Source organism: Amblyraja radiata, chromosome 27 (assembly GCF_010909765.2).
Source record: "Amblyraja radiata isolate CabotCenter1 chromosome 27, sAmbRad1.1.pri, whole genome shotgun sequence".
Taxonomy (NCBI): Eukaryota; Metazoa; Chordata; class Chondrichthyes; order Rajiformes; family Rajidae; genus Amblyraja; species Amblyraja radiata.
This window is the reverse complement of record NC_045982.1, coordinates 17,179,183-17,206,933: the sequence shown is the minus strand read 5'-3', so window position 1 is coordinate 17,206,933 and position 27,751 is coordinate 17,179,183. Positions and strand designations below refer to the sequence as shown.

The 27,751-nt window shown below is 40.8% G+C and overlaps 1 protein-coding gene across 2 annotated transcripts; it reads right to left on the bottom strand.

Annotated features, from left to right (window-relative positions):
• Positions 1 to 27,287, bottom strand: akirin1 (akirin 1). Of its 2 annotated transcripts, XR_004415973.1 has the most exons (6): positions 26,743 to 27,287; positions 16,313 to 16,456; positions 14,397 to 14,528; positions 7,989 to 8,060; positions 5,654 to 5,730; positions 1 to 3,463 (listed from the first exon to the last, which is right to left on the bottom strand). XR_004415973.1 is itself a non-coding variant. In XM_033045323.1 (5 exons), exons 1-5 carry the CDS (start codon positions 26,930 to 26,932, stop codon positions 3,453 to 3,455), a joined length of 549 nt encoding a protein of 182 aa, XP_032901214.1. In that variant the 5' UTR covers positions 26,933 to 27,286; the 3' UTR covers positions 1 to 3,452. The 2 variants fall into 2 exon arrangements, 1 of the variants encoding a protein (XP_032901214.1); XM_033045323.1 differs by lacking the exon at positions 5,654 to 5,730 and having other exon boundaries at positions 26,743 to 27,286.
• Between the last annotated feature and the right edge of the window lie 464 nt (positions 27,288 to 27,751).

Here is a 27,751-nt window from a genome sequence, read left to right as displayed (position 1 = left end):
TTGGTATTGTATTTGTTTAATGAATTTCAATGAAACAAATGGCATTGAATGGTGAATTAAAGTAACTTTCTTGACAAAGGCATGGTCTCCACAAACAGTACATCTATTACATGGAACACAAATAGCAAATTTTACCTCAACAGAAGGGCTATTATTTGCTATGTAGAGGGGCAATAGCTTTGCCACTGTCTGTTCTGTATGTTAGGTAAGCACACATTCTAAAGTCATGACATTCCGTGAAAGTGTTTGAAAGTGTTTAGAACAAGTCTGTGTTCCTTCTGTTCTTTAAAACCTAGATCTCAGATTCCAATATGTATTCCAAACAAACACCTATAAGAAAACTAGTTCTAAGCACTGACAAGTTTTTTTTTTTAACTCCCAAAAATTAAAAGCTACATACAAGTCTCAATGTTGACCTTTATTCTGTCATTTATATCCAGCAAGTAAACTTGCTGGATGTTCTAATGCAACAGGAATCAGTCATCACTTTATACTGCCATTATTTTGTGACCTCTGTAATACTCTGGGGGAAGGTACCACAGCAGGATTGTAGAAAAATTAGAAGGGAGAAAGTAGAAAGTATAAGGACATACAGGAAAGGTTTTAAATACATGCACACAAACACTTGTGTTACTACCACCAAAATCAACTTACTAAATTCCTCTTTGTAATCTCCCACAGTAGGATTTGCAGAAACCACTTTCTGAAAGCAAAGCTCACTGTTCAGTTACAGCAATATTTATATCTAGCATCCTCATTTTAGCCTTTCCCTATGATAAAGTTTCAAATTACAGTGTAAAGGACTGGAAGATAAGAGGAGTGCCCAATCACAAACCAACAGATGCAACTCATTTTTGACCTAATTACCTCAGGACTTTAATTTTTCCATGTAAGTTTATAAGAGTAAAATGATTTAATGAATCCAGTGCATTATTTAGAAAACTCCTGTTGCAGTGATTTTTTTTAAAATGGGGCTCTAGTCCAATTGGAAAGAAAACTACTGAGCACAACTATAGCCTGGAAATAACAGAATATTCAGATTAAAAGTGACATTAGAATTATTCATACATGATGTATTGGATACCATTGGGGAACTTGAACATTTGTGAAAAAGGATATTGTCAGGGGATACAGGAAGGTACAGAAGGACAAGCATATATAAACAATTACTAATACACTGACCAACCTGATCAATATTCACCCCCAGCCCAATCATTCAAGTAGCCCTAGACTGTACTGTACTTGCAACCGTTATCATTAGCGCTAATAACCAAAGTAAGTTTTGTTGTTCCTGTTACACCACTGAAAACTATAACATTGATCTTAGCGTTCAGGTATAACTAAACATTCACAACAATACTGAATAACTAAAGTTTTAATCTTAACTATCCAATTTCAATGGTACAAGTGTAAATCAAATCATGTAAATGCCATTCCCATTAAATAGCAAAATGGAAGAACACAACTGAAAAGCATCACTATAATACAAATCATCCTAAATTACCCTTCACATATGCAGCTACATGGCAAGGTGTCAGAAAAGTGCAAGCTCCAAACTCAACAGCATGCTTCCTTTTATAATGAACATCACCATGAAAATGTGTGTAGTTAGTCATGCAAAGGAGGTATGTAACTACTGCCAATATGAACTCTCACTCCACAAAGTAACTATGTTTTCATTAATAAAAACACTAATATCACTGATAATGAATATCTGGGAACCTTGACTCTGAGGCCAAAAACAGGTTTACCTGGCTGTTTTCATAAGGCCACTAGATTTATTAACAGAAGTCAACTAAACCATAAGTAGATTAAAAAAACAGGCAAACAAGCAAATCCAAGACTACAGCATGTTGCAAAATCAATTTGCAAACAGGTTTTCAAATCCCCAGGTTTCAAAATATTAAATGTTTACATCAAAATAGAATAAAGGAGATGTCTGGTGTATGTCAAGTTTTTTTTAAAACTAAGCTTGTTAGTACTATACAGGGCAAAAAAATGTACAAAGAGCAAGGTAAAAGTTGCACTTTGGTTAGGTATGCTTTTAAGGAAAAAAATTAGAATTCATTCTAACTAAACTAACCTCATATCCTTCTCTCCCCCCCCCAAAGGATTGTGGTGACAATCGTCACTGCAATGCGACTATTCATTATTGTATCTGTTAAGGGGATAGTGAAAATCCCTCAACCCCACCGTTTGGATATGGATGATCAACAGTTGGATTTGGAGTTCTCTCAGGTTAAGCGTTCAAATTAAGTCTGCACCACACCAAATTACTAGAACATATACCAAATAATCTGGTTTCTGAATTTTTGCCTATGGTTCTCATGCATCTTGAGATCAAATACATTGTATTTGAGACAGCAAGAAAATCATACCGACCAAGCTCAAGCCCAATACGTGTTCCAGTGAGAATTAGAAGAATCTTCAACTTAAAAAAGGCAGCTCATTTTACAAACCTTCCCCATTCTTAAATTGTTGGCACAAATTCAGAGCCAATTTAAAACTGCTGGTGCACATGGTAAAAAGATTACATTCATTTAAACAGATCACCGCCACAAAACAAGGCTTAAAGAAAAAGCACAAGGGTATTTAAGGCCATTTAGACAATTTTAACCAAAACAATGACAAACAGCTTTACATCAGTTTACAAGTGATTGTTTTTCTTCATGTTCACATGGTAAAGTTGGTTCCATCAAACTCTTGACATAAACCACTCCATACCCAATTTGAAACCAGATCATCCATTTGGCAATACCCATGCGTACAATTCCTGTGATCAGCCAGTTAACCACGTAAGAACAGGTAATATTTCACACCGAGTCTGCTTCAGTCCATCTGTGGAATTTATATCCTACTGTAGTTTACCCAACTCAAACTCTGAATCCAATTAATTGATTGGATACGCACATACCACCTGCAGTCAGGTAATAACAATACAAAATGTTTGCAGCTGACACTACTGAATAAAAAAATAAAATCTATTCTACAAGGGAGATTTCTGCAGTAATATTGTAGTGCACTATTTTTCAGATCAGAGAGAAACAAATTTCTACTTTAATGACATTCAAAATTCAGACTAAATCACTTGTGACAGAACTTTAATCCTTTCAAAAAGGTTTGAAGGTAACATTCCCATTTTCAGTGCCACTTCTTAAAAAGGCAGGTTTAACAACTGTTGCTTGGTACTCAGCTTCTTGAACTGGAAATAAATGGCAGGTTATTCTCACAGTAGCAGAGTTAGCAGTGGAAAGTAGACAAATCTCTGTACTGACAGCACAAAGTCAGATTTTTGTTTTTGTTTCATTTTTACAAGAGGTAGGGTGGGCCAGCGATGAAGAGTTAAAATCCCTCAAGTTGAAGGTGGGAAAAACATGGCACCAAAACTAGTTTTCATAAGTACAGCAGCTGACTTGAGGTGAAAGCCAACACCCATTCAAGCACAAAATGCTTCAGGACACATCTGCAAGAAAAGAAAATAGTTATGAACTGAGGAAAAAATTCCAACATTTAGTAATGTCCACATGATCAAAGTTCAATGTACTCAATCAAGTTAAAATAAAAGTTACTGCAATTCACCATGCGCATTACTGTATAGAATGTTTTATGCTACTTTACAAGAAAACTCAAGGCAAAATTAGAACTTCATTATCATAAATTAGTAGTGGCAATTGCATCTACTTGCATAAGATTGTGGAAAGTAAAATGCAGAAACCAAGAACAGAAGGCCACCCAATATCTTAAGGCTGTGCTGTCATGTGCCCCATATCTCCATTCTGCAAGCCCTACATAGTTTTCAAATCCCTGATCTATTCTTTTTTAAACCTTGAATGTGCAGCATTCTCCTTTCACTTTGGGTCGGCACAGTGGCACAGCTGTAGAGTTGCTGCCTTACAATGCCAGAGACCCAGTTTCGATTCCGACTCTGTCTGTGCAGAGTTTATGCCTTCTCCGTGACCGTGTGGGTTTTCTCCAGGTACTTTGGTTCCCTCCCCTTCCCCCCACCCCCCACCACATTTCAAAGACGTGTAGGTTTGTGGGTTAATTGGCTTCTGTATATTGTCCCTAATGTGTAGTATGAACTAAGGTGATCGTTGGTCAACACGGATTTGGTGAACCAAAGGGTCTGTTTCCACAGTGTATCTCTAAACTAAAACAAAACATTATATTATAAAATACAATATAAAACCCAAATTGAACCAATTTCAGCCAATCCATTCATTGCTAGTCAGGTTTGAGGAAAAGGAGGCTCTTTATTCCCCTTTAGCTTATCTCTTGATTGCAATAATTTACACAGTGGTGGTCCATGAGATGCCACCTGCACTCCAGTACTCCAAAAACAGCTAGTCTTCATACAGAAGTAATGGATGAACAAAGACGACAGTTTAAGCAGAGGGAACTGTAGGCAACGTACTGCACAGGACCTCACAATTAGACTCACTGTAGATCAAGTACATATCACCATCACAGCCACTTGCACGTATGAAAATCCACAGGCAACTGTGCTACCCGGACTGAACAGATATATTCCAGCCAAGGATCAAAGCCAGGAATAACAAGCAGTCTGCGGACACCTGGTGGGTGCTCTCGTTTAGATTTTGTGCATCTGTTTTGTTTCAAAAGATGCTGTCTTGGAATGTTAGACATGAAAACTACCTCTAGAATACTTCTGAAACATCCACTCACATGTCAGCTCCGTAAGTGACTTTTCTAGTGGAAAGATAAACAATTAATGTTTCTTCAGAACTTAGATATGAAGTACATTTTAGTTCTTTTGAGGGCGAGGAGGAGCAGAAAGATCGATGTATAGATTGAATATCAAGTGATGGTGCTGCCACCTGGTGAAAGAAGGGAGGTAAAGGCTTGGCTGGAGGCATAAATAGGTGACAATCTGAAAGAAATGACCGAAAGCATCAACTCTGTACAAAGATGCTGCCTGATACACTAGATATTTTCTTTTCTTTTTTGTAACTTTTAGATTAAGCATTAATATTTTATCATTAGATGAATTCTGCCCAAGTTTGTTCTTCTATCCATTTCATTTTCTGGTGGTCATTGAACAAATCAATCCTTGCTTTGGAATTCAAATTTAAATGACATCTCTCCAACTCTCCCTCAAAATAAATATTTTCTGACACCCTTTTTGGAAAAAAAGAGCCAAAACGAACGGTACAACTTTCACAGCTTTTTTCGTGCAAATATTTAACTAACCCTTTAAATATTCTTTACAAGTTCACTCATATTTGTCGCAACCTCGACTAACACTTGTGGTGGCAAACTTCATATTCTAACCACTAAATTTCCTCTTCATTTTCAACTTGCTATTTTATCTTAAGAATCCTAACTACATGAACACCAAATTCTCAGTTTCAAATGCCATTTTCTGTTGACCTTTTTCTAGATGCAGAACTAAACTACTTGCTTAACTCTTACCCAATTAATCTTCTACTATCTAATTTCACCAAGATCATTAACCATCTATAAGATGCATTACTTCTCTAACATCCCCCAAACTCCCAACAATACCTAACAGAATAATGCCAAGAGCATCATCACCAAGAAGCTCTGCTCCAAGTCACACGAGCCAAAACTTGGAAAAAAAGCATTCATTAGAACTGGGTCAAAATGCAACAGGTTTGGGAGAGTTCCCTACCACTCATATTGTACCAGTTCAAGGCAGAGGTCATCACCATCCTGACGAGCAATCAAGGATGGACAATCAATGTTGACCTGTGGCACCCACACATAGAATAAAAAGTGTTAAAAGAGATAATGCGATGATTGAATGAACCAAGCAATCCCATAATTAATGGATCCCAGTGCACTGCAGCTACAGGTTACAGTAACATTCTTGTTCCAGAACACACTACACCTAGCTAAGATGTTCAAGTACAGAGAGGCACTGATATCTAGCAAAGTGTGGAGGGCTATGAGTGATTGCCCAGTCTACAATTAAATTTTTTTTTTTTTTAATTGTCCTACTTCAAAACATAAAATTACTTAGCAGTATTTTAAAAGTTCTATCTACTCACCCAACGTATCCAGGTAGACCAAGAATAATTCTCTATCCCCTGCTCAAACATGACCAAACAAGCCTACTAAGGGTGAAAATGGCCATTCTAGTAATCTAGCAGAATTTGACAGCAAGAAATCTCAGAAGCAGAAATCAAGAATTTGGAGGAAGTTACTCCAATAAATGAGAACTCGTATTTTAGTTTCATATCAATATTGCAACAGAAATCTCAAAATATCCAAGGCCTAACTATTACAATTACTTATTCTAGAATCCAAAAACTCAAAACTGCAATGTAGGCAAAGGAGGCATAAATAGTTGACAATCAGAAACAGATGACCAAAAGCATCAACTCTGTACAAAGATGCTGCCTGATACACTAGATATTTTCGTTGTTTTCTACTTTTAGATTAAGCATTAACATTTTCTCATTAGATGAGTTCTGCCCGTTTGTCCTTCTATCCATTTCATTTTCTGGTGGTCATTGACCAAATCAATCCTTACTTTGGAATTCAAATTTAAATGATGTCTCTCCATGATTGATAATGATTGCAGTGTAATACTTCATTCAGCTCCTTCTCGAACAATGAAGAGGCTCATGCCAACAAGCTGCAAGCCCTGAACATCCAAGCCTGGCTTTTAAGTTGTGTTAACTAGTTTTCACAGTATTCAATGGGCTTATCATTAATACACCAGTGAACTACTTCAATACCGTAGACTACTAGAAAAACTTCAGAAGCCACATGGCTGATGCACAGGCTCATTACATTCCTTTAATTTATACTGTTTATGCTAATAGCACTGGGATTCTCTGCACTTTCCCTGTAAGTTACAATAGCAAGAAACATGCAACTTGCAGTCATACAGGACCAAATTCTCTGACTAGCACTTTACCTGCCAGTCAGAACACCATTCCCTGACAAATATATACATTGTGCCAGTTGCTGGGAGCATTTCACCTTATTAAGGTGAGCAAGGGGTAACTTTTACACACAGAGGTTGGTGGGTGTATGGAACAAGCTGCCAGAGGAGGTAATTGAGGCTGGGACTATCCCATTGTTTAAGAAACAGTTGGACAGGTACATGGATAGGACAGGTTTGGAGGATTATGGACCAAGAGCAGGCAAGTGGGACGAGGTTAGCTGGGACATTGTTGGCCGGTGCGGTCGAGTTGGGCCGAAGGGCCCATTTCCACACTGTATCACTCTATGACTCTCTATAACTGAATGACTCAGGCACATCCCATTCTGATGAAAATTCCATCACTGAACTATGGCAAGTGCAATAAAGTCACAACTGAGACAAGATGTTCTTCAGAGGACAACAATTTTTTGAAATTTTCTACCAGTGGCAGTGGCATTCTAAACACATTTTGATAATTTTGTTTATTAAAATGGATCAAGAGACACAAGGATACTGCAGGAAAATGGTATTGAGGTGAAATCAGCCACATTGTTAATAAGGGCCAAAGAGCCTACTCATGCCACTACTATGTATTCATCACACAATCCCACTTGATAGCATGCTTTTCACAAGGACTAGAGTGCTCAAGAGTTAATTCAATAGATTACTATCATCCTAAACACCCCCCCCCCCCAAAAACAAAACAACCCAACAACAAACAATGATTATTAAACAGAAACTTCACTTCTGGTGACTTTTTAAACTAGAGTAGTAAGGTAGTTTTCTCCCAGTGCACGATTTCACCAGATTCAGAATTTTGGTTCAAACTACATACAGGTACATTTCAAATGTCACTGATTTAAAGCTAGCCGATATACCGCTGCTGAAAACTGTTTAAATTGCTTTTCAGCTTTTTATTTGGGAAATAATTTGAAAGGCAAATGTTAATCCACAATGGTCAGTCACATTGTGACCATCAACTGAGCTCAGAATGTGAAGAAAGGCCAATTACTCTTTACTATCTGATGAGTTTTTAAATTTAAAATGACAAAAACTACAAATGTCCACTTACAGCTGGCAGGTCGTTCTCCATATCGTCTCATAATCTGGTCATGTGTGAATTTCACAAAAGCATCATATTGTTCTGAAACAAAAAGCAAATATTTAAACTATTCCCTAATATAACCCAATTCTAACGGTCTAATAAGTTTTATTTTAAATTGCTTGGAGTTGATTCAACTGAGAACGTTACAACGTCCACTATGCATACTAATCCATATTACAATCAACAAAAAAAAAGATTGGTTTGTAATGGGGATTTCCAACATATTTGCATATGTTTCACTACAGGTGTTCCTCAACTTATCAATACCCAACACACACAGCTCTTACATATGAACAAGAATCTGGGAGTCAGAGGGAGAGTGGGTGGATTATCTAGCTGCTGCAGGCAACTTCTGTCATATAGGAATTCTGTTCACAGCCACGTTTCCAAGTTATTAAGTGCTCGGATTATGAACAGGAGTAGATGCCTGCTATAACCTGGGAAGGACATTGAATGGCTTAAAATATTTTTATACATATCTTTAATGACCATATTCAATATTGATTTTTTTTGATTTTTTACCTCAAGCTAGAATGGAACAAATGCTCTGAAAAATTGTCCTTTCCCATACAAATTTAAATTGTGTGCATTTTGAGTGTGGTCAGAATGAGCAAGGGAAGCTTAAACACCGTTGACCCATTGTCAAGAAGATTTTTTTTCATTCCTGGTCAGCTGTGAATCGGCCAAGTACCAATTTAAAAAAATAATCTAAACCTAGATCTTTAACAAGATTTCACATTTCTTCAAAAGTTAAGTTGTGCTTACTGACGTTGAAACTGCATCGTCTGAATTGTGCACATTAACAGGAAGATGTAGGGGAAGAGTGCTTAGAGGAGACTCGTATAACTGATAGCAGGCGAATTCCTTACTTCCCTCAATTTTACATTGAAGTTACAAAACTACAAAGTGAAAGGGAGTGGGATATTTCAATGAAGGCACCAAGGGCAGAGTTCCTCTTTCTGCGCTGAATGGCTACTCTACCCTTAATTAAAAGCAGGCTCTCAGCACAACCTACAAAAAATTACAGATTAGAAATCAAAAAACATTTCTCAAAATAAAGATTTGGTCCAGCAAATTTACCCTGGTGAAAAATCTAGCACCACAAAGGAACATTCTAACTCACAGCTAGCTCTAGTTCACAGGGGCAGCACGGTGGCGTAGTGGTAGAGCTACTGCCTTACAGCGCCAGAGATGTGCTCGTCTGTACAGAGTTTGTATATTCTCCCCATGACCTGCTTGGGTTTTCTCCGAGATCTTCGGTTTCCTTCCACACTCCAAAGACATACAGGTTTGTAGGTTAATTGGCTTGGTATAAATGTAAAATTGTCCCTAGCATGTGTAGGGTAGTGTTAATGTGCGGGGATCACTGGTAGACACGAACTCGGTGGGCCGAAGGACCCGTTTCAGCATTGTATCTCGCAACTAAGCAATACAAAAATCTTAACCATAAATATTCAAATGTCCAAACACAAAGATGTTTAGTTTTTAATCGTTAATAGTTTAGAGATACAGGATGGAAAACAGCTCTTCAGCCCACCAGGTCCACGCTGACCATCGATCACCTACGTACCGATTCTTTTAAAAAAAAACTCCAAACAAATGCCGAAAATGGCAAGCATCATTTTCAGGAAAGTGAGATTAAAGACATTTCCGATATAACTATCTGCCACAGAAGGTAGTTGAGGGCCAGTTCAGAGAGGCCCAGGGAGCCATTGGTGCGAGGGGAGGAGTACCTGTGCTGTAAGTATAAAATACATCACGGGGCTTGCTTTCAGAGGCCCAGGGAGCCGTTGGTGCGAGGGGAGGAGTACCTGTGCTGTAAGTATAAAATACATCGCGGGGCTTGCTTTCAAAGGCTCAGGGAGCCGTTGGTGCGAGGGGACCTGACACCAAAATCGGCAACGTTCCAGAGAAGGAGTCTGGTGGAAGCCTCTGATTGGTGGAAGAGGACCGGGTTTACATTTTTACATTTCTGCCTTCAGGTTAAGGATTCTGGGAGTTAAGGATTCTGGGAGTTAAGTGAACAGTATTTATTAGTAAAGTTTAAAGGATAAAGTTTTGTGTTTTTTAATATTTAATATAGAGTTAATTTGGGAGTAAGATATGTCAGTGGAGATTGGCCCCGTGGTTTCCTCAGCCTGCAACATGTGGGAGATCAGGGATAAGGTCGGTGTCCCTGGTGACTACGTTTGCAGGAAGTGTGTACAGCTGCAGCTCCTGGCAGACCGCATTGAACGATTGGAACTGCGGCTGGATTCATACTGGAGCATCCACGATGCTGAGAAAGTCGTGGATAGCACGTACAGCGAGTTGGTCACACCGCAGGTAAAAGGTAAGAGGGCAGAAAGGGAACGGGTGGCCATTAGCCAGCAAAGCAGTAGGCAGGTAGTGCAGGAGTCCCCTGCGGTCATCTCCCTCCTAAACAGGTATACCATTTTGGATACTGTTGAGGGAGATGGCTCATCAGGGGAATGCAGCAGCAGCCAAGTTCATGGCACCATGGTTGGCTCTGCAGCACATGAGGGGGGTAAAAAAGAGTGGAAGGGCAATAGTAATAGGGGATTCAATTGTCAGGGGAATAGATAGGCGTTTCTGCGGCCGCAAACGAGACTCCAGGATGGTATGTTGCCTCCCTGGTGCAAGGGTCAGGGATGTCACTGAACGGCTGCAGAACATTCTGGAGGGGGAGGGTGAACAGCCAGTTGTCGTGGTGCATATTGGCACCAACGATATAGGTAAAAAAAGGAATGAGGTCCTACAAGATGAATTTAGGGAGCCAGGAGATAAACTTAAAAGTAGGATCTCAAAGGTAATAATCTTGGATTACTACCAGTACCACGGGCCAGTCAGAGTAGAAATAGGAGGATATTGCAGATGAAAACGTGGCTTGAAAAATGGTGCAAGGGGGAGGGATTCAAATTTTTAGGGCATTGGAACCAGTTCTGGGGGAGGTGGGACCAGTACAAACAGGACGGTCTGCACCTGGGCTGGAATGGGACCAATGTCCTTGGGGGAGTGTTTGCTAGTGCTGTCGGGGAGGATTTAAACTAATGTGGCAGGGGGATGGGTACAAGAGCAGAGAGGCAGGGGGGGTGTAAAATGAGGGTAGAAGCAATAGGTAGCAAGGTGAAAAGTAAAAGTGGCAGGCAGACAAAACCAGGGCAAAAATCAAAAAGGGCCACTTTTCAACATAATTGTATAAGGGGTAAGAGCGTTGTAAAAACAAGCCTGAAGGCTTTGTGTCTCAATGCAAGGAGTATTCGTAATGAGGTGGATGAGTTGAACGTGCAGATAGCCATTAATGATTATGATATAGTTGGGATCACTGAGACATGGCTCCAGGGTGACCAAGGCTGGGAGCTGAACATCCAGGGATATTCAATATTCAGGAGGGATAGAGAGAAAGGAAAAGGAGGTGGGGTAGCGTTGCTGGTTAGAGAGGAGATTAACGCAATGGAAAGGAAGGACATTAGTTTGGAGGATGTGGAATCGGTATGGGTAGAGCTGCGAAACACTAAGGGGCAGAAAATGCTGGTGGGTGTTGTGTACAGGCCACCTAACAGTAGTAAAGTTGGAGATGGTATCAAACAGGAAATTAGAAATGCGTGCGACAAAAGCAAAACAGTTATAATGGATGACTTCAATCTACATATAGATTGGGTGAATCAAATTGGCAGGGGTGCTGAGGAAGAGGATTTCTTGGAATGTATGCGGGATAGTTATCTAAATCAACACGTAGAGGAACCAACGAGAGAGCAGGCTATTTTAGACTGGGTATTGAGTAATGAGGAAGGGTTAGTTAGCAGTCTTGTTGTACGTGCCCCCTTGGGCAAGAGTGACCATAATGTGGTTGAGTTCTTCATTAGGATGGAGAGTGACATTGTTAATTCAGAAACAATGGTTCTGAACTTAAAGAAAGGTAACTTTGAGGGTATGAGACGTGAATTGGCCAAGATTGACTGGCAATTAATTCTAAAAGGGTTGACGGTGGATATGCAATGGAAGACATTTAAAGACTGCATGGATGAACTACAAAAATTGTTCATCCCAGTTTGGCAAAAGAATAAATCAGGGAAGGTAGTGCATCCGTGGATAACAAGGGAAATCAGGGATAGTATCAAAGCGAAGGATGATGCGTACAAATTAGCCAGAAAAAGCAGCATACCAGAGGACTGGGAGAAATTCAGAGACCAGCAGAGGAGGACAAAGGGCTTAATTAGGAAAGGAAAAATAGATTATGAAAGAAAACATAACATAAAAACATAAAACATAATAAAACATAATAAATTCCATAATTTTAGGGAACATAAAAACTGACTGCAAAAGTTTTTATAGATATGTGAAAAGAAAGAGATTAGTTAAAACAAATGTGGGTCCCTTGCAGTCAGAAACAGGTGAGTTGATCATGGGGAACAAGGATATGGCGGACCAATTGAATAACTACTTTGGTTCCGTCTTCATTAAGGAAGACATAAATAATCTGCCGGAAATAGCGGGTCAAAGGAGTTGGAGGAATTGAGTGAAATCCAGGTTAGTCGGGAAGTGGTGTTGGGTAAATTGAATGGATTAAAGGCCGATAGATCCCCAGGGCCAGATAGGCTGCATCCCAGAGTACTTAAGGAAGTAGCTCCAGAAATAGTGGATGCATTAGTAATAATCTTTCAAAACTCTTTAGATTCTGGAGTAGTTCCTGAGGATTGGCGGGTAGCAAACGTAACCCCACTTTTTAAGAAGGGAGGGAGAGAGAAAACGGGGAATTACAGACCAGTTAGTCTAACATCGGTAGTGGGGAAACTGCTAGAGTCAGTTATTAAAGATGGGATAGCAGCACATTTGGAAAGTGGTGAAATCATTGGACAAAGTCAGCATGGATTTACGAAAGGTAAATCATGTCTGACGAATCTTATAGAATTTTTCGAGGATGTAACTAGTAGCGTGGATAGGGGAGAACCAGTGGGTGTGGTGTATCTGGACTTCCAGAAGGCTTTCGACAAGGTCCCACATAAGAGATTAGTATACAAACTTAAAGCACACGGCATTGGGGGTTCAGTATTGATGTGGACAGAGAACTGGCTGGCAAACAGGAAGCAAAGAGTAGGAGTAAACGGGTCCTTTTCACAATGGCGGGCAGTGACTAGTGGGGTACCGCAAGGCTCAGTGCTGGGACCCCAGCTATTTACAGTATATATTAATGATCTGGATGAGGGAATTGAAGGCAATATCTCCAAGTTTGCGGATGACACTAAGCTGGGGGGCAGTGTTAGCTGTGAGGAGGATGCTAGGTGACTTGGATAGGCTGGGTGAGTGGGCAAATGTTTGGCAGATGCAGTATAATGTGGATAAATGTGAGGTTATCCATTTTGGTGGCAAAAACAGGAAAGCAGACTATTATCTAAATGGTGGCCGATTAGGAAAATGGGAGATGCAGCAAGACCTGGGTGTCATGGTACACCAGTCATTGAAAGTAGGCATGCAGGTGCAGCAGGCAGTGAAGAAAGCGAATGGTATGTTAGCTTTCATAGCAAAAGGATTTGAGTATAGGAGCAGGGAGGTTCTACTGCAGTTGTACAGGGTCTTGGTGAGACCATACCTGGAGTATTGCGTACAGTTTTGGTCTCCAAATCTGAGGAAGGACATTATTGCCATAGAGGGAGTGCAGAGAAGGTTCACCAGACTGATTCCTGGGATGTCAGGACTGTCTTATGAAGAAAGACTGGATAGACTTGGTTTATACTCTCTAGAATTTAGGAGATTGAGAGGGGATCTTATAGAAACTTACAAAATTCTTAAGGGGTTGGACAGGCTAGATGCAGGAAGATTATTCCCAATGTTGGGGAAGTCCAGGACAAGGGGTCACAGCTTAAGGATAAGGGGGAAATCCTTTAAAACCGAGATGAGAAAAACTTTTTTCACACAGAGAGTGGTGAATCTCTGGAACTCTCTGCCACAGAGGGTAGTTGAGGCCAGTTCATTGGCTATATTTAAGAGAGAGTTAGATGTGGCCCTTGTGGCTAAAGGGATCAGGGGGTATGGAGAGAAGGCAGGGATGGGATACTGAGTTGGATGATCAGCCATGATCATATCGAATGGCGGTGCAGGCTCGAAGGGCCGAATGGCCTACTCCTGAACCTATTTTCTATGTCTATGTCTCACTTAACATTGAACTGCAAAAGATTTCCTGTATTGTACGTTTCAGTGGATGACCTGCTGACAAAACAACTTCAACAGAAAGAGAAAAAATATTGAAGCTTTTTTTAACAATTTTAATTTCAGTAGTGACCGCAACTGAAACTCTTCATTGTAACATTCTTACCAATCTTACATGGAAACAACATTAGCTCTTCAGGTTATGTATTACTTTTGTAGTGCTTTTACCTGCAAGTTTTGTGTTTAGAACTTGTTCATATTCCTCCCGGATCTTGCTTTCATGGTCTTTTAGGAGACGCTCACAAATTATCCCAACCTGTCGTAATGTGAACAATGGCTGATCTTTCTTTGATAATGTCCCTATGAAGGAAAAAAAGCTCAGTCACATACATGCACAGCTAAAGTCACCCAGTGGCGATGACTCTGATTATAGGAGGTCTTTCGTATGAATTTAAGCATTTCCTGTTTTCGTTCTATGGTCCATATGTTATCCCAAACAGAATTATTTTTGCAAGGAAATTTGGAAACTAAGATAAAGCAGAGAAAGGCAAATGACAGTTAATAAATGACTACTGACAAAATAAAGTTTAAAAAAAAGGGGAAAGTTAAAGTCCGACTATGAAATAGACTGGAAACTAATAAAGGGAATCCAAAATAAGTCTGCGGGAACAAGGGAGGCTAATTGATTGGGAACCCAAAAAAAAGGGGGTTTTGTATGGAGGTTGTCAAATTGTTTGGATGTCTTTATCAAAGTGGCAATACCAAACAAGTGCAGTCATTTGTTGTCTAAAATCAAGACCATTTTCTATACTTGAAAACAGTGAACAGAGCACTAGACAGGATGCACTATTAAGAGTAAAGGTAGTAGAATCTGCAGAAGAGTTCACCATAATCTCCCAATCCTACCTGGAAACAGAAGCAGTATGAAAAAAAGGGTGCAAGGCCAAATCTGGAAATAACAGACATTGTTGGCAAGGAAACATTTGAAGGTTCATGAATAATATTAATGTGGCCATCTAAAGTGCTTGAGCACCAGCATAGAGACCTGTACAATTGCAAAGAAGCAGAGATCATGTAGACATTCAAGTGTGTTGATGGCAGCAAGCAAATGATTAAAAGATGACAGGATCTTGGGCTTTCTAGAGGCACAACTTAAAATATTGTATCCAATTCAGATCAATCCATTTTTCAGAAGACCTTGGGTGTTAGAGGAAGTAGAAAAGATCAACATTTAAACGACAAATTTTATTTGATAGCAGTATTTAAAAGGCAAACATTTGACAAAGTAAATAGAGGGAATGTGATTTTACTAGAGTAAGATTTAATGACCAAAGGATGTAGCTGCAGCAAGACTGTCATTGGTCCATTCCAAGTGCAAATGACAATTAAACACTCGAGTCTAGATTTTTATTTTTTTTTAAACTGGCAACTGAAGTGCATCAGTAGAACTATTTAAGTGACTGGTTAGATACGATCCAAAACATACACATTTCATTGTAGCCAAAATGAAATTGGGTCAATTTGAATGAAATAAATATTCATGGATAGGAGCAAAAATCAGAAGTGAGAGTAACTGGATTGCCCCGAAAAGAGTTGGCAAATAATTAATGGGCCCATGTCCTTGCATTAAAACAATTTTACAAAACAATCAATACATCTATCCTATATATTCTCCTATATATTCGGCAAGACCAAGCGCAAATTCGGCGATTGTTTCGCTGAATCCCTCAACTCAGTCCGCCAAGGCCTACATGATCTCGCTGTTGAGACTTTAGTTTAGTTTAGAGATACTGCTCGGCAACAGCCCCTTCGGCCGCATCGACCAGCGATCCCTGCACGCTAACACTATCTTACACACACTAGGGACAATTTACATCTATACCAGGCCAATTAACATACAAACCCGTACGTCTTTGGAGTGTGGGAGGAAATCGAAGATCTGAGAAAACTCACGCAGGTCACAGGGCGAAAGTACAAAGAGGTACCCGTAGTCAGGATCGAACCCCAGACTCTAGCACCGTAAGGCAGTAGGTTTACCGCTCGCCACAGTACCACCCCAAGGCTTGATGGAAAGCAGTTCGCATATTGGAGTTAAGTTGATTAAATACCGGGGGAAATTAAAATATTTCAGATATCTTGCTTACCCGGTGAACTTGGTGCATTTAGTAACAAATTGTTAGATGATCCCTCAGCAGAACAGTTTGTTTCACTTTGATTAAAAGTTCCTTCTAGCTGTCGCCTCCATTGGAAACGGCTATATTCTTGCTTGATGTTCTGAAATATTTGTTCTGAAATTTCAATAGGAAAGAGCAAAGTGAGGAAAAACTTAAACTAAAGTTACATGTCACAAGGTAAATAAACCATAAATTCATCTTTACAATGTTTATGCTGCACGTTAAAAAGGTAAGCCCAGCACACAATACAAATGTTCTTTTAAATTTAAATTGTAACAGCCAGGAAGTATCATGGGAGTTAAGCTCTGGACTAGTAACCCGACAGGCAAATGGGCCGATTTGAGAAATGAGGGCTCCATGGCAGCCGAGATATTTGAATTTGCCAAAATCTAGTCTTGGAAATGTTCACATGGAACATGGAATCGGCCTAGAAATGTATCTGGTTTATTAACGTCCCTTAGATCCAGTTTTTAAATAAGTCTGAACATGCAGCAACATGGTTAACCCAAAATGGCTTCACATTTGCACCACCAATAATGCAGGAAAGCTGAATAAAACCAGATGCCCCATCTGTCATGGGCCTAGGTACAAGGTTTCGACAGCCCAAACCACCTTACAAAATTCACCCTCATAAATATCTGAAGACAGGTATCCAAATTGGGAGAACCACTCCAAAGAAAAGTGAAGCCTCCATCTGACAACTGTAAATATAGGTAAAATGTATCAGCCTCCTCCACAAACTTTCCCAAAAGAACAACAGGACAGGATCACCAGATGAAGCAACAGTGGATGCTGAAAGGAGCAGCCCTGGAAATCCTCAACATCAATTCTCAACCTCAAATCTCACGGCATTAGGTTAAACCTGGGAAAGCAAACTTCGTGCTAAACACATAGGCATAGCCGCCAGTTTAAATCTGCAGCAGGTAATGAAGGAAAACCTACTGGACCATATCCTCACTTTAACAGTGGCAAATGCATATGACAATATTGGTATTTACAGCCATGAATACCATACTGATGATCCATCTCAGGTTTCTCCTGGGATCCATATTACAGAACCCCGTCTTCAGGGAATTTGATTCCACGTGGCCAAGAAACAGCCGAGAACCTGATAAAGGACATATGACTTGTCCACATTCCCAAGATCCGGTAGGCGGCGCGACTCTCGTCTGCAGCGGCCTCTGCAGTCCATCTGCGTTTTTATTATTTTATGTCTATGTTTTAATGTAGTTTTTGTTATTTTTGTTGGGGTATGTTTGTGGGGGTGTGGGGGGGTTGGGGGTAACTTTTAAATCTCTCTCTGCACGGGAGACCCGACCTTTTCTTTGTCGGGTCTCCGTTGTCGTTGGGGCTGCAACGAGGAGCAGCCTCCAACAGGAAGACCGGGGGCTCCAGTGCTGACACTCACCTCACCGTCGCGGAGCTGGCCGAGTCTGGAGCGGGTGGAGCTGTGGTGGACGCTGCTGCGACCCGACGGTGGCTGCAACTGCGGGTTTGGCGGACGGCACCGGGAGCCCGCGGGTCCCTGGAGGGAGACAGCTTTTCAGGGCTCCCGCAACGGCGACTTCTCCCGCCCGAGTTGCGGGGTTGAAGAGCTCCTGGAGCGGGGCCTACATCACTGCCCCGCACGGCTTGGAATGGCCGCGGGAGTTTGCGAGCGCACGCCGGGGGCTCTAACATCAAGACCCGGTGTGCGGCCTTGCATCACCCGGCGTGGCTTAAATGACCACGGGACAATCGCCATCGCCCGCCGGGGGCTTTGACTTTGATTCTGACATCGGGGGGGAGAGTGCAGTGGAGAGAAAAAAAATTTTGGCCTTCCATCACAGCGATGTGATGGATGTTTATGTAAAATATGTTGTGTCTTGGGTCTATTTGTTTGTAATGTATGGCTGCAGAAACGGCATTTCGTTTGGACCTCAACGGGTCCAAATGACAATAAATTGAATTGAATTGAATCACATTGGCAACTTGCTACCTAGACTGACTAGTAGAATGCAGCGGTCTAAAGGGTCCCGACTCGAAACGTCACCCCTACACGATGTCCAGAGATGCTGCCTAGCCTGCTGAGTAGCTCCAGCACTCTATTTTGACCAGTAGTGCTGTTCTGTGACTAAACCGAGACAAATTGGACAATCACTTACTTCGCTCTTACTAATAACCTGTTCAAATGGTCCATTTTGCATTTTGCCAAGACAACTTAGTTCTAACCTTGATCCAAGAAATGGAAGGTGTTCCACAGGGCAGTCATACCCACCTTTCAGCTGTTTAGTGATCTCTATAGTCTATACCTTCTATAATCAGGTCAATGATAGAAAAATTCACTGATGATTGCATAGCATTCTATTCAATTTGCAACCTCTCAACAAGAGAAGCCATCTATGGCTGTATGCAGCAAGTTTCCGAACAACATTCTTGGCACAAAATAGCCGAACATTGACCAAAGCAACACAAAATTCAAAAAAGCATTGCTATGATACTCAGAATGTCACCAGAACGTGCACCTAAGATAGCAAGGACATGGCAATCTGACGGAAGAAGGAAAAGAGGCCTACCAAAACTCACATGGAGGCAAACATTTCAGAAGGATTTGGAAGCCCAGGACGCAAGTATATCGAGAGTGGAAGACAGTGCACATAACCAAACAGAATGGCGAAAGCTTGCTGCCCAATGCACTCAAGTGTAGGAGGAACTAAGTCTAAGTATGATAGAGTCCCACAGTGTCAATATTTTGAGAATACCATTAAGTAGAAACTCACTGGACTGACTACATAAGTAGTGGATACTAGAGCAAGCCAAAGGCTGGGTATACTCCACGAGTGACTCGCCAACTGAAGCAAAGTCTTCCCATAACTGCAACAAATCAGGAATGAGATAGAATACTCTGCAACCAGAATGAGTGCAGTGCTAACAGCTTGCTGGAATAGCACTCTGTTCATCAATTGACTAGCTGCCGTGTGCATCATCTACACAATCCATGGCATCTATCAAGGAGGGCAAAGGTAGCAAACACTGAACATCTATAGTTACACAGACTTCAACCAAAAGCAAAGCTACATGTTTGTGTTAACTAAACACTTTAATAGTCAAAGAAAGAAAGGTCTCAACCCAAAACGTCACCCATTCCTTCTCTCCAGAGATGCTGTATGTCCCGCTGAGTTACTCCAGCATGTTGTTTCTATCTTCGGTATATTCTGCAGTTATTTCCGACACACTTTAATAGTCAATTGTCTACATTGGTTTTAACATTCTAACAGCATTTCTGATCCATGCTTGTGGAAGCTAATATAGAAATTGACAGATATACCTATTATAAAGATCCCCATACAATTTTAAGGCCAGTAGTGAAGCTTCAGCAATTAAAAAAAAGTTGGAAATAACAATGGTAAATACTGTGCAAGAAGGAACTGCAGATGCTGGTTTAAACCGAGGATAGACACAAAAAGCTGGAGTAACTCAGGCAGCATCTCTGGAAATTGGCCTGTTTGTTGTAAATAGATTTAAATGTGTTATACAGCATGCTTACATGGAAAGAAAATGATTGAAGAGTTTACCTCAACGTGTTCAATTACTTCATTGTTAAATGGGATATACAGTGCATTCAGAAAGTATTCAGACCCCTTCACTTTTTCCACATTTTCTTACGTTTCAGCCTTATATTAAAATAGATTAAATTCTTTTTTTTTAAATGAACAATCTTCACACAATTCCCCAGAATGAAAAAGCAAAAACAGGTGTTTAGAAATTTTTGCAAAGTAATTAAAAATAAATGTTTAAGGAACTGCAGATGCTGGAAAATCGAAGGTACACAAAAAAGCTGGAGAAACTCAGCGGGTGCAGCAGCATCTATGACCGTCTGAAGAAGGGTTTTGGCCCGAAACGTTGCCCATTTCCTTCGCTCCATAGATGCTGCTGCACCCGCTGAGTTTCTCCAGCTTTTTTGTGTAATTAAAAATAAATAACTGAAATATCACATTAATCACATATCACAATAAGTATTCAAATCCTTTGCAATGACACTCAAAATTGAGCTTTGGTTCATCCTGTTTCCATTCATTATCCTGTAGATGTTTCTACAACTTGATTGGAGCCCACCAGTGGTAAATTAAATTGATTGGACATGATTTGGAAAGGCACACACCTGTCTATACAAGGTCCCACAGTTGACAGTGCATGTCAGAGCAGAAACCAAGCCACGAAAACGAAGAAATTGTCCGTAGACCTCCAAAACAGGTTTCGAAACACAGGTTTGGGGAAGGGTATAAAACAATTTCTGCAGCATTGTGGGTCCCGAAGAGCAGTGGTCTCCCTCATTCTTAAATGGAACCACCAGGACTCTTCATGGAGCTGGCCACCCAGCCAAACTGAGCAATCTGGGGAGAAGGGCCTTGATCAGGGAGGTGACCAAGAACCCGATGGTCACTCTGACAGAGCTCCAGAGTTCCTCTGTGGAGATGGGAGAACCTTCCAGAAGGACAACTATATTTGCAGCACTCCACCAATCAGGCCTTTATGGTAAAGTGGCCAGATGGAAGCCACTCCTCAGTAAAAGACACATGACAGCTCGCTTGGAATTTGTCAAATGAGAAACAAGATTCTCTGGTCTGATGAAACCAAGATTGAACACTCTGGACTGAATGCCAAGTGGCACGTCTGGAGGAAACCAGGCACTGTGGACAATACCATACCTACGGTGATGCATGGTGGTGGCAGCATCATGCGGTGGGGATATTTTTCAGCGGCAGGAACTGGGAGACTAGTCAGGATCGAGGGAAAGATGAACGGAGCAAAGTACAGAGATCCTTGATGAAAACCTGCTCCAGAGCATTCTGGACCTCAGACTGGGGCAGAGGTTCACCTTTCAACAGGACAGTGACCCTAAGCACACAGCCAAGACAACACAGGAGTGGCTTCGTGACAAGTCTGTGAATGTCCTTGAGCGCGCCAGCCAGAGCCCGGACTTGAACTCGATCGAACATCTCTGGAGGGACCTGAAAATAGCTGTGCATCGACGCTCCCCATCCAACTTGACAGAGCTTGAGAGGATCTGCAGAGAAGAATGGGAGAAATGACCCAAATACAGGTGTGCCAAGATTGAATCGTCATACCCAAGAAGACTTGAGGCTGTAATCGCTGCCAAAGGTACCTCAACAAAGTATTGTAAAGGGTCTGAATACTTACATAAATTAGATATTTCAGTTATTTATTTTTAAAATATTTTCCAAAAATTTCTATACACCTGTTTTTGCTTTTTTATTATGGGGTGTTGTGTAGATTGATGATACAAAAAAAGAATTTAATCCATTTTAGAATAAGGCTGTAACATAACAAAATGTGAAAAAAGTGAAGGGGTCTGAATACTTTCTGAATGCACTATATAGTGGCTCAGGTTTCTCCAAATCAAAATGCCTTATCTACAATCCAGAGAAACCCAAGCAATAGATGAAAGGTCATTACCCGAAATATTAATTCTCTTTACAAATGGCTCTCATGAGTTAATGGGCATTTTCAGCATTTTTCATGATTGAATTACAATACAAGTAGATAGAAATATTAAAGAAGGCACATTACATGCTCGCCTTCATTGGCCAGGGCATGGAGTACGTCAGGAAGTAGTTCAGACATTGGTTACGCTGCATTTAGAGTAGGGCACACAGTAGTGGTCACCCCATTACAGGAAGGATGTGGAGACTTTGGAAAGAGTGTGGAGGTGGTTTACCAGAATAATGTCTGGGTTAGGAGGTATTAGCTACAAGGAGATACACAAAATACTGGAGTAACTCAGGCAGCATCTCTGGATAGAAGGAATGGGTGACGTTTCGGGTAGAGACCCTTCTTCAGACAGACTACAAGGAGAGTTGGACAAACTTGGATTGATTTCTCAAGAATGTCAGAGGTTCAGGGGAGACGATAGAAAGTATAAAAAATTATGAGGCATATAAGATAGACGTGTCAGAACCATTTTCCCCAGGGTGACAATGTCAAAGACTAGAGGGCATAGCTTTAAAGGTAATGGGGAGGGGGTGAAGAGAAGAGAGAAAGGGTGTAAGCTTTAAAGGAGTTGAGCAAGACAAGTTTCATTTTTTTTTTTTTACGGAGGATGATGGTTGCCTGGAACCTGCTGCCATGGGTAGTGGTGGACATATTCAACAGTAGCGTTCAGGTGGTTTTTGGATCGGCATGTTTGATATGCGGAGAATAGATGGATATGGATCGCATGTCGGCGGATAAGATTCCTTTATTTTGGGCAGATATGCTGGAGTAACTCAGTGGGTGAGGCAGCATCTATGGAGAGAAGGAATGGGCGATGTTTCTGGTCGAGACCCTTCCTCAGACCCTTTATTGTGGGCCGGGGAGCAGCTCCTGTGCTGTACTTTTGTAGTTCCATGCATTTATTTTGCTTATGTTTTTAATCAAAACAATTGATCAAATTTAGGCACGGGGATAAAGGAGTTTAGGTTAATCCCACTTCTCAGATCCAAATTTCTATTGGTTATTGCACTCAAGTACTTTTTATTTTATCTATGAGAAGAGTTTGTCCTTTTTAAGCTCTCTTTCAAACAGCAAGTTCATTAATTGTTGCAGTCACCTTGAGGGCACATCGACCAGTGGGTTGGAATGTTTTGAGATTTAGACCCAGCAACACACGAGGAATGGCAATTATATTTCCAAGTCCCAATAGTAAGTGGCTTGGAGGGGTCTGTGCAATTGGACAAATGGTGTATATAGAGACAGAAAAAACGCTATGCAAGTTATTTATCTTAATTTAAGGGACCATTTAAGATTTAAATGATAGCAGTGCAAAGAGGAAAAATACCCCAGATTTCACCGTATTGAACATTTTATAAAGGATTGATTGTTTTTTAACCAATTTCCTTTGAAACTCCACATGCAGACACGGTAGTGCTATAGTATTAATGTTTATGAAGTAAATATTTTTGCATAAGAAACAGATTGCTGCTTTGTATTTTTCTCCAACAAAATATAATCAGTCCTTTCGAAAGAGTTCAAATGGTGAAACCTGGAGGAGTATTTTTTGATATAAGATCAATGTGTTGCCAGTTATTTGTTATTTCATGGCATTTCAGGTTTAAATTAAATGTACCAAAACTTCAGATATTAACTCCGTACTCCCTTCAAGAGGAAAGATTATCTTCATTAATCTTGAAGACAGCTCTTCATTCTCCAGATTAATTATGTTAGAAAATATTAATAGGATTTCAATCTTTTAAACGTTAAAAGTTGACAAAATTAGAAGTGTCCTTGATTCAGCAACATACGGATAAAAGCTGATAGATTAATGATAGCAATTACTGAGATCTGTAAAGCATCTTTTACTTTGTGAAATATTAATTTTAGGCACTAGAATGCAATTCCAAAACATTAAGTGTGCTGCATTTAAAAATCTATTTGGCAAGATGCCAAGCCTAGCTTTGAAAATGAACTAGTTGTTTTGATGTCCATATCTCCAGCTTAAAGAAAATTCAACAAATAATTGCTCCCTTATTTTGTGTCCTCCAAATGCTTGTAAACCACTTATGTCTCGAGACAGTTACATAACTGAACAAATCTCAAAATCAGCAAGACAAGTGGATTTAAGTCAGTACACAGTTTATAGAGCTTCAGGCTAAACAAAATTGTGAACAATAGCAATCATTTCCTGTTAAAATTATTAATGTATAATAGCAAATTATGGACTCTTTACTAAAATCTTGTTTAAAGAATGTTCCACCCGGAAGATAATAATTAAGACAAATATATTCACCCTTGTTGCTTGACACATGTTCACCATACAGCTGAATACAAAGTTAATGGAAAAATCCAGACAACAGACACAAAAGAAACAAAAACTACACAATTTATGCAAACGGAAAAAAAGTCGAGCATAGAAAATAGTTCTGAGTCATTTAGGTCTGCAGGTAGGGCAATGTTAAGTGCTTAGTAACAATAATGAAAGGATATTAGAAGACAACTGTCCAATAACATAAAAGGTAAAAATGAGACCGGAGATGAAAAATTCAACATTATAGAAGAAACTGAGAAAACAAAATACCAAATAAAAAAGATTAAAACTGCAGGGCTATAATTTGGAATTTACTTCAGTGCCAAATTATAACAAGTGTAAGAGCAGGAAAAATGTGGAATGGCATTCTTAGAATAATAACAGTAAACCAAGTTTCTATGATAGGAGATGTCATTTTCAAGACATGCTCAAAAAAGAAATGCTAATTTAGGCATCTTCCATGAACAATATTTTCAGGTCAGCGTAATGAGTGCTCTGCTCCAAAAATTCTAACACTACCATTCTCTATAACAGCTTCTCCACCTCCCATCCCACACACCAAACGAACAGACTGCTCAGTGCCAATTCTGTGAAAGCACACACAGGGAGGCCATTGCCACAAAGTTAATCTCATAATCAGATCCATTTTATAACATAATTTACTTCCCTCAAATGTTGTAGCACATACAAAATAGGCATAGCTAACACTGCTGTGTTCAAACTTGAAAAAAATCGCAGTGTAAAAATAGTAATTTGCTGTTACTCTAAAGCACACTAAGCCAACAAACACTTTGAGTTCATTAATAGTTCACATGCTTAATATGCAAATTCACCAATTGCACATATTTGCACAAAAACCCAACATATGTGAATCTGCACAAAAACTCAAAAAATATCAATGAACACTTTATACAGTATTTAAAGAAATACAAACATGCTCCATTAAGGTAGCAACAGTCAAATAAAAATCCAATCTTTCGAACATATTCCACCATTCAATAGCATGGCTGATCTGTTCGCTCAACTAATTTACTACATATGTACCACAACCAAAAAAACCCAATCATTTTCCAGTATACTCAGTAAACTTCCATGGTTCTCTTGAAGGAGGAATGGCCAATGATCACCACCTCATGTGGGGAAAATATGTTTTAATTCCAAGGAACAAAGTACTAAAGCTCAATTAATCCTCCTAAAGCAAACACACCAATTCAGAAAACTTTGCTGCACTTCTAATTGTTCTCAAGTTAGTGAGATAAGACCCATACAAAATGTTTCACGTGACATCTCACCGAAGAGAAGAACTTTTTTCACACAGAGAGTGGTGAATCTCTGGAACTCTCTGCCACAGAGGGTAGTCGAGGCCAGTTCATTGGCTATATTTAAGAGGGAGTTAGATGTGGCCCTTGTGGCTAAGGGGATCAGAGGGTATGGAGAGAAGGCAGGTACGGGATACTGAGTTGGATGATCAGCCATGATCATATTGAATGGCGGTGCAGGCTCGAAGGGCCGAATGGCCTACTCCTGCACCTAGTTTCTATGTAAGTCTATATAATCAGTGTTAAAGCAATTCTATTGGTGCCCAATTTGGTTAAGGCAAACAACATTAACTGTAGCTACTTTGTTAATCACTTTAAAAAATACGAGGATCCCAGGCCCCTCTGGACGCCAATAACTTTCAATCTTTCGCTATTTCATTAAAATCCTCATTTCTGTTTACTTTGAAAATCAAAGTGCATAATCTCAATGTTCCACGTATCCCGTCTGCCATGGTGTTACCCATTCCCACAACCTACTCATATACCCCAGAACCCGTTCAGCATCCTCTTCGGAGCCCCACACTGCCATCAAGCTTTGTATCATCGGCAAATCGCTCATCTCAAAAACAAAACACCCATTTTTAATCACGAATTGATTGAAGTCCTTGTTTCAGTTTAACGCAATATACATACACCTTTAATTATCTTGAAAGGTCTGTTGTCCCCACTTAAAAACTGACCTGAAGCTTTAATTGACGTGTACACTTGGTTACTGGATAACAAGATTGCAAGACAATATTTCACGCGAGTCATTTTCTTCCTGTGTTGCAAATATTACTACGCCAGCACACTAATAAATAAAAGGCTTCAATTGGGGTTTTTTTACATTACGAGGGTAATTACGACACCCAGAAGCAGACGATAAAAGAAGCAAAGCTGGGGACCGCATTTCAGCACCCAAAGTCATCACGTCCATGCCAAATGGTATATTAAAATACTGACTTATTCTCGCGAAAATCCTCCGAGGTGTATGTAACAGCGATCAAAGACAACTATAAGCGAAAATGGCAGCCATTTCCGAGTGGGTGGCAGTGGAAAAAAAATGATCAACTACATCGATTTTTTAATTTGCAAATCATAGTTTAACTATGGTAAAGGGCGTTTTTTGTTGTTGTTTTATTTTACAAACCCGGGTGTGGGAGGCTCCACGCCAAGAAGCCGAGTTGGAAAGCAAGGCTGGACTATTCCCTAGGAAGCTGCACCCTCTATCACCCAGGCGTATCAATGCCGGCTTTTACTGCCATTGTCTGGCCGTGCCGTCGCTCTGTGGCACCGCTTCCCTTCCCCCGCTGCCTTACCTGGGGTGAGTTTGTGCGCTGATGAGCTCTCTCCTCCAAAGGCCGCAGCCTCTGTCTTCAGATACTTCTGGGGCGAAGGTGTCCCAGTGCCGGGCCCTGTTAAAGGCATACACCGCCTCCTCTTGGGCGACTGTGGACTGAGCAGGGCGTCAAACTCGACGCTGCGTTTGAGTGTGGCCCCGCACGCCATGATCCGCCGACACTAACTCGCCTCAAACGCCCAGAGCTTCGCGACTCAGACAACCCGGGGGGGAGAGGGAGTGAGGGAGAAGAGTCAACGTCCGACCGCTCCGGGGGCCCGCTCGCTCACCAGTTAAAATAACCTACTTCCAATTTATCGTTTCGCGAAGGGAGGGGATGGCGGGGGAGTGGGGATTTCTGTAGAAAACAAAGGCTTGGGGGGGTGGGGAGGGGGACGGGGACAGTGGAGTGAGGCCGCCCTGTCGGTGTGGCTCTTCCCCCGGAGCCACTCGCAGCGTTGGCTCTTCACACAGTAATGGCGACTCCGGCCGCACTGCCCGCACCAGCCTCGCCCTCAGCCGCGCCGCCCGCGTCACAATGCGGCCGGCGCCACTCACTGCTCCCACGAGGGGAGGCACGGGGCGCCCAGGCAAAACACACCAGCCTCAGCCAAACCCACTGGTCGCCCATACCCCCACAATCACATAAATCATCCTAATAACCCCATCCAATATCAATTTCCTGAACTTAAGGGTTGAATTCTGCGTGATTGTCTACCTTTAGATTTCACCACCCCCCCTCTTATCATTTCCAAGTCCACTATTAAAGAGACAGAAACCGTCTGCAAGCCTCCATTGGCTGGGATCAGCATTAAAAGTCCTGAGTTCCACCCATCTCTCCCAATTTACTTCAAAACTAAACATTTGAGGAAATCTATTACAGCACCGAGACATATAGTAAAAGTGTGAAAACGTCCTGAGAAAATTAAGTTTGCAAGACTTATCAATTTATACCTGCTCACCATCACCTTTTCAAGATGTTTAAATGT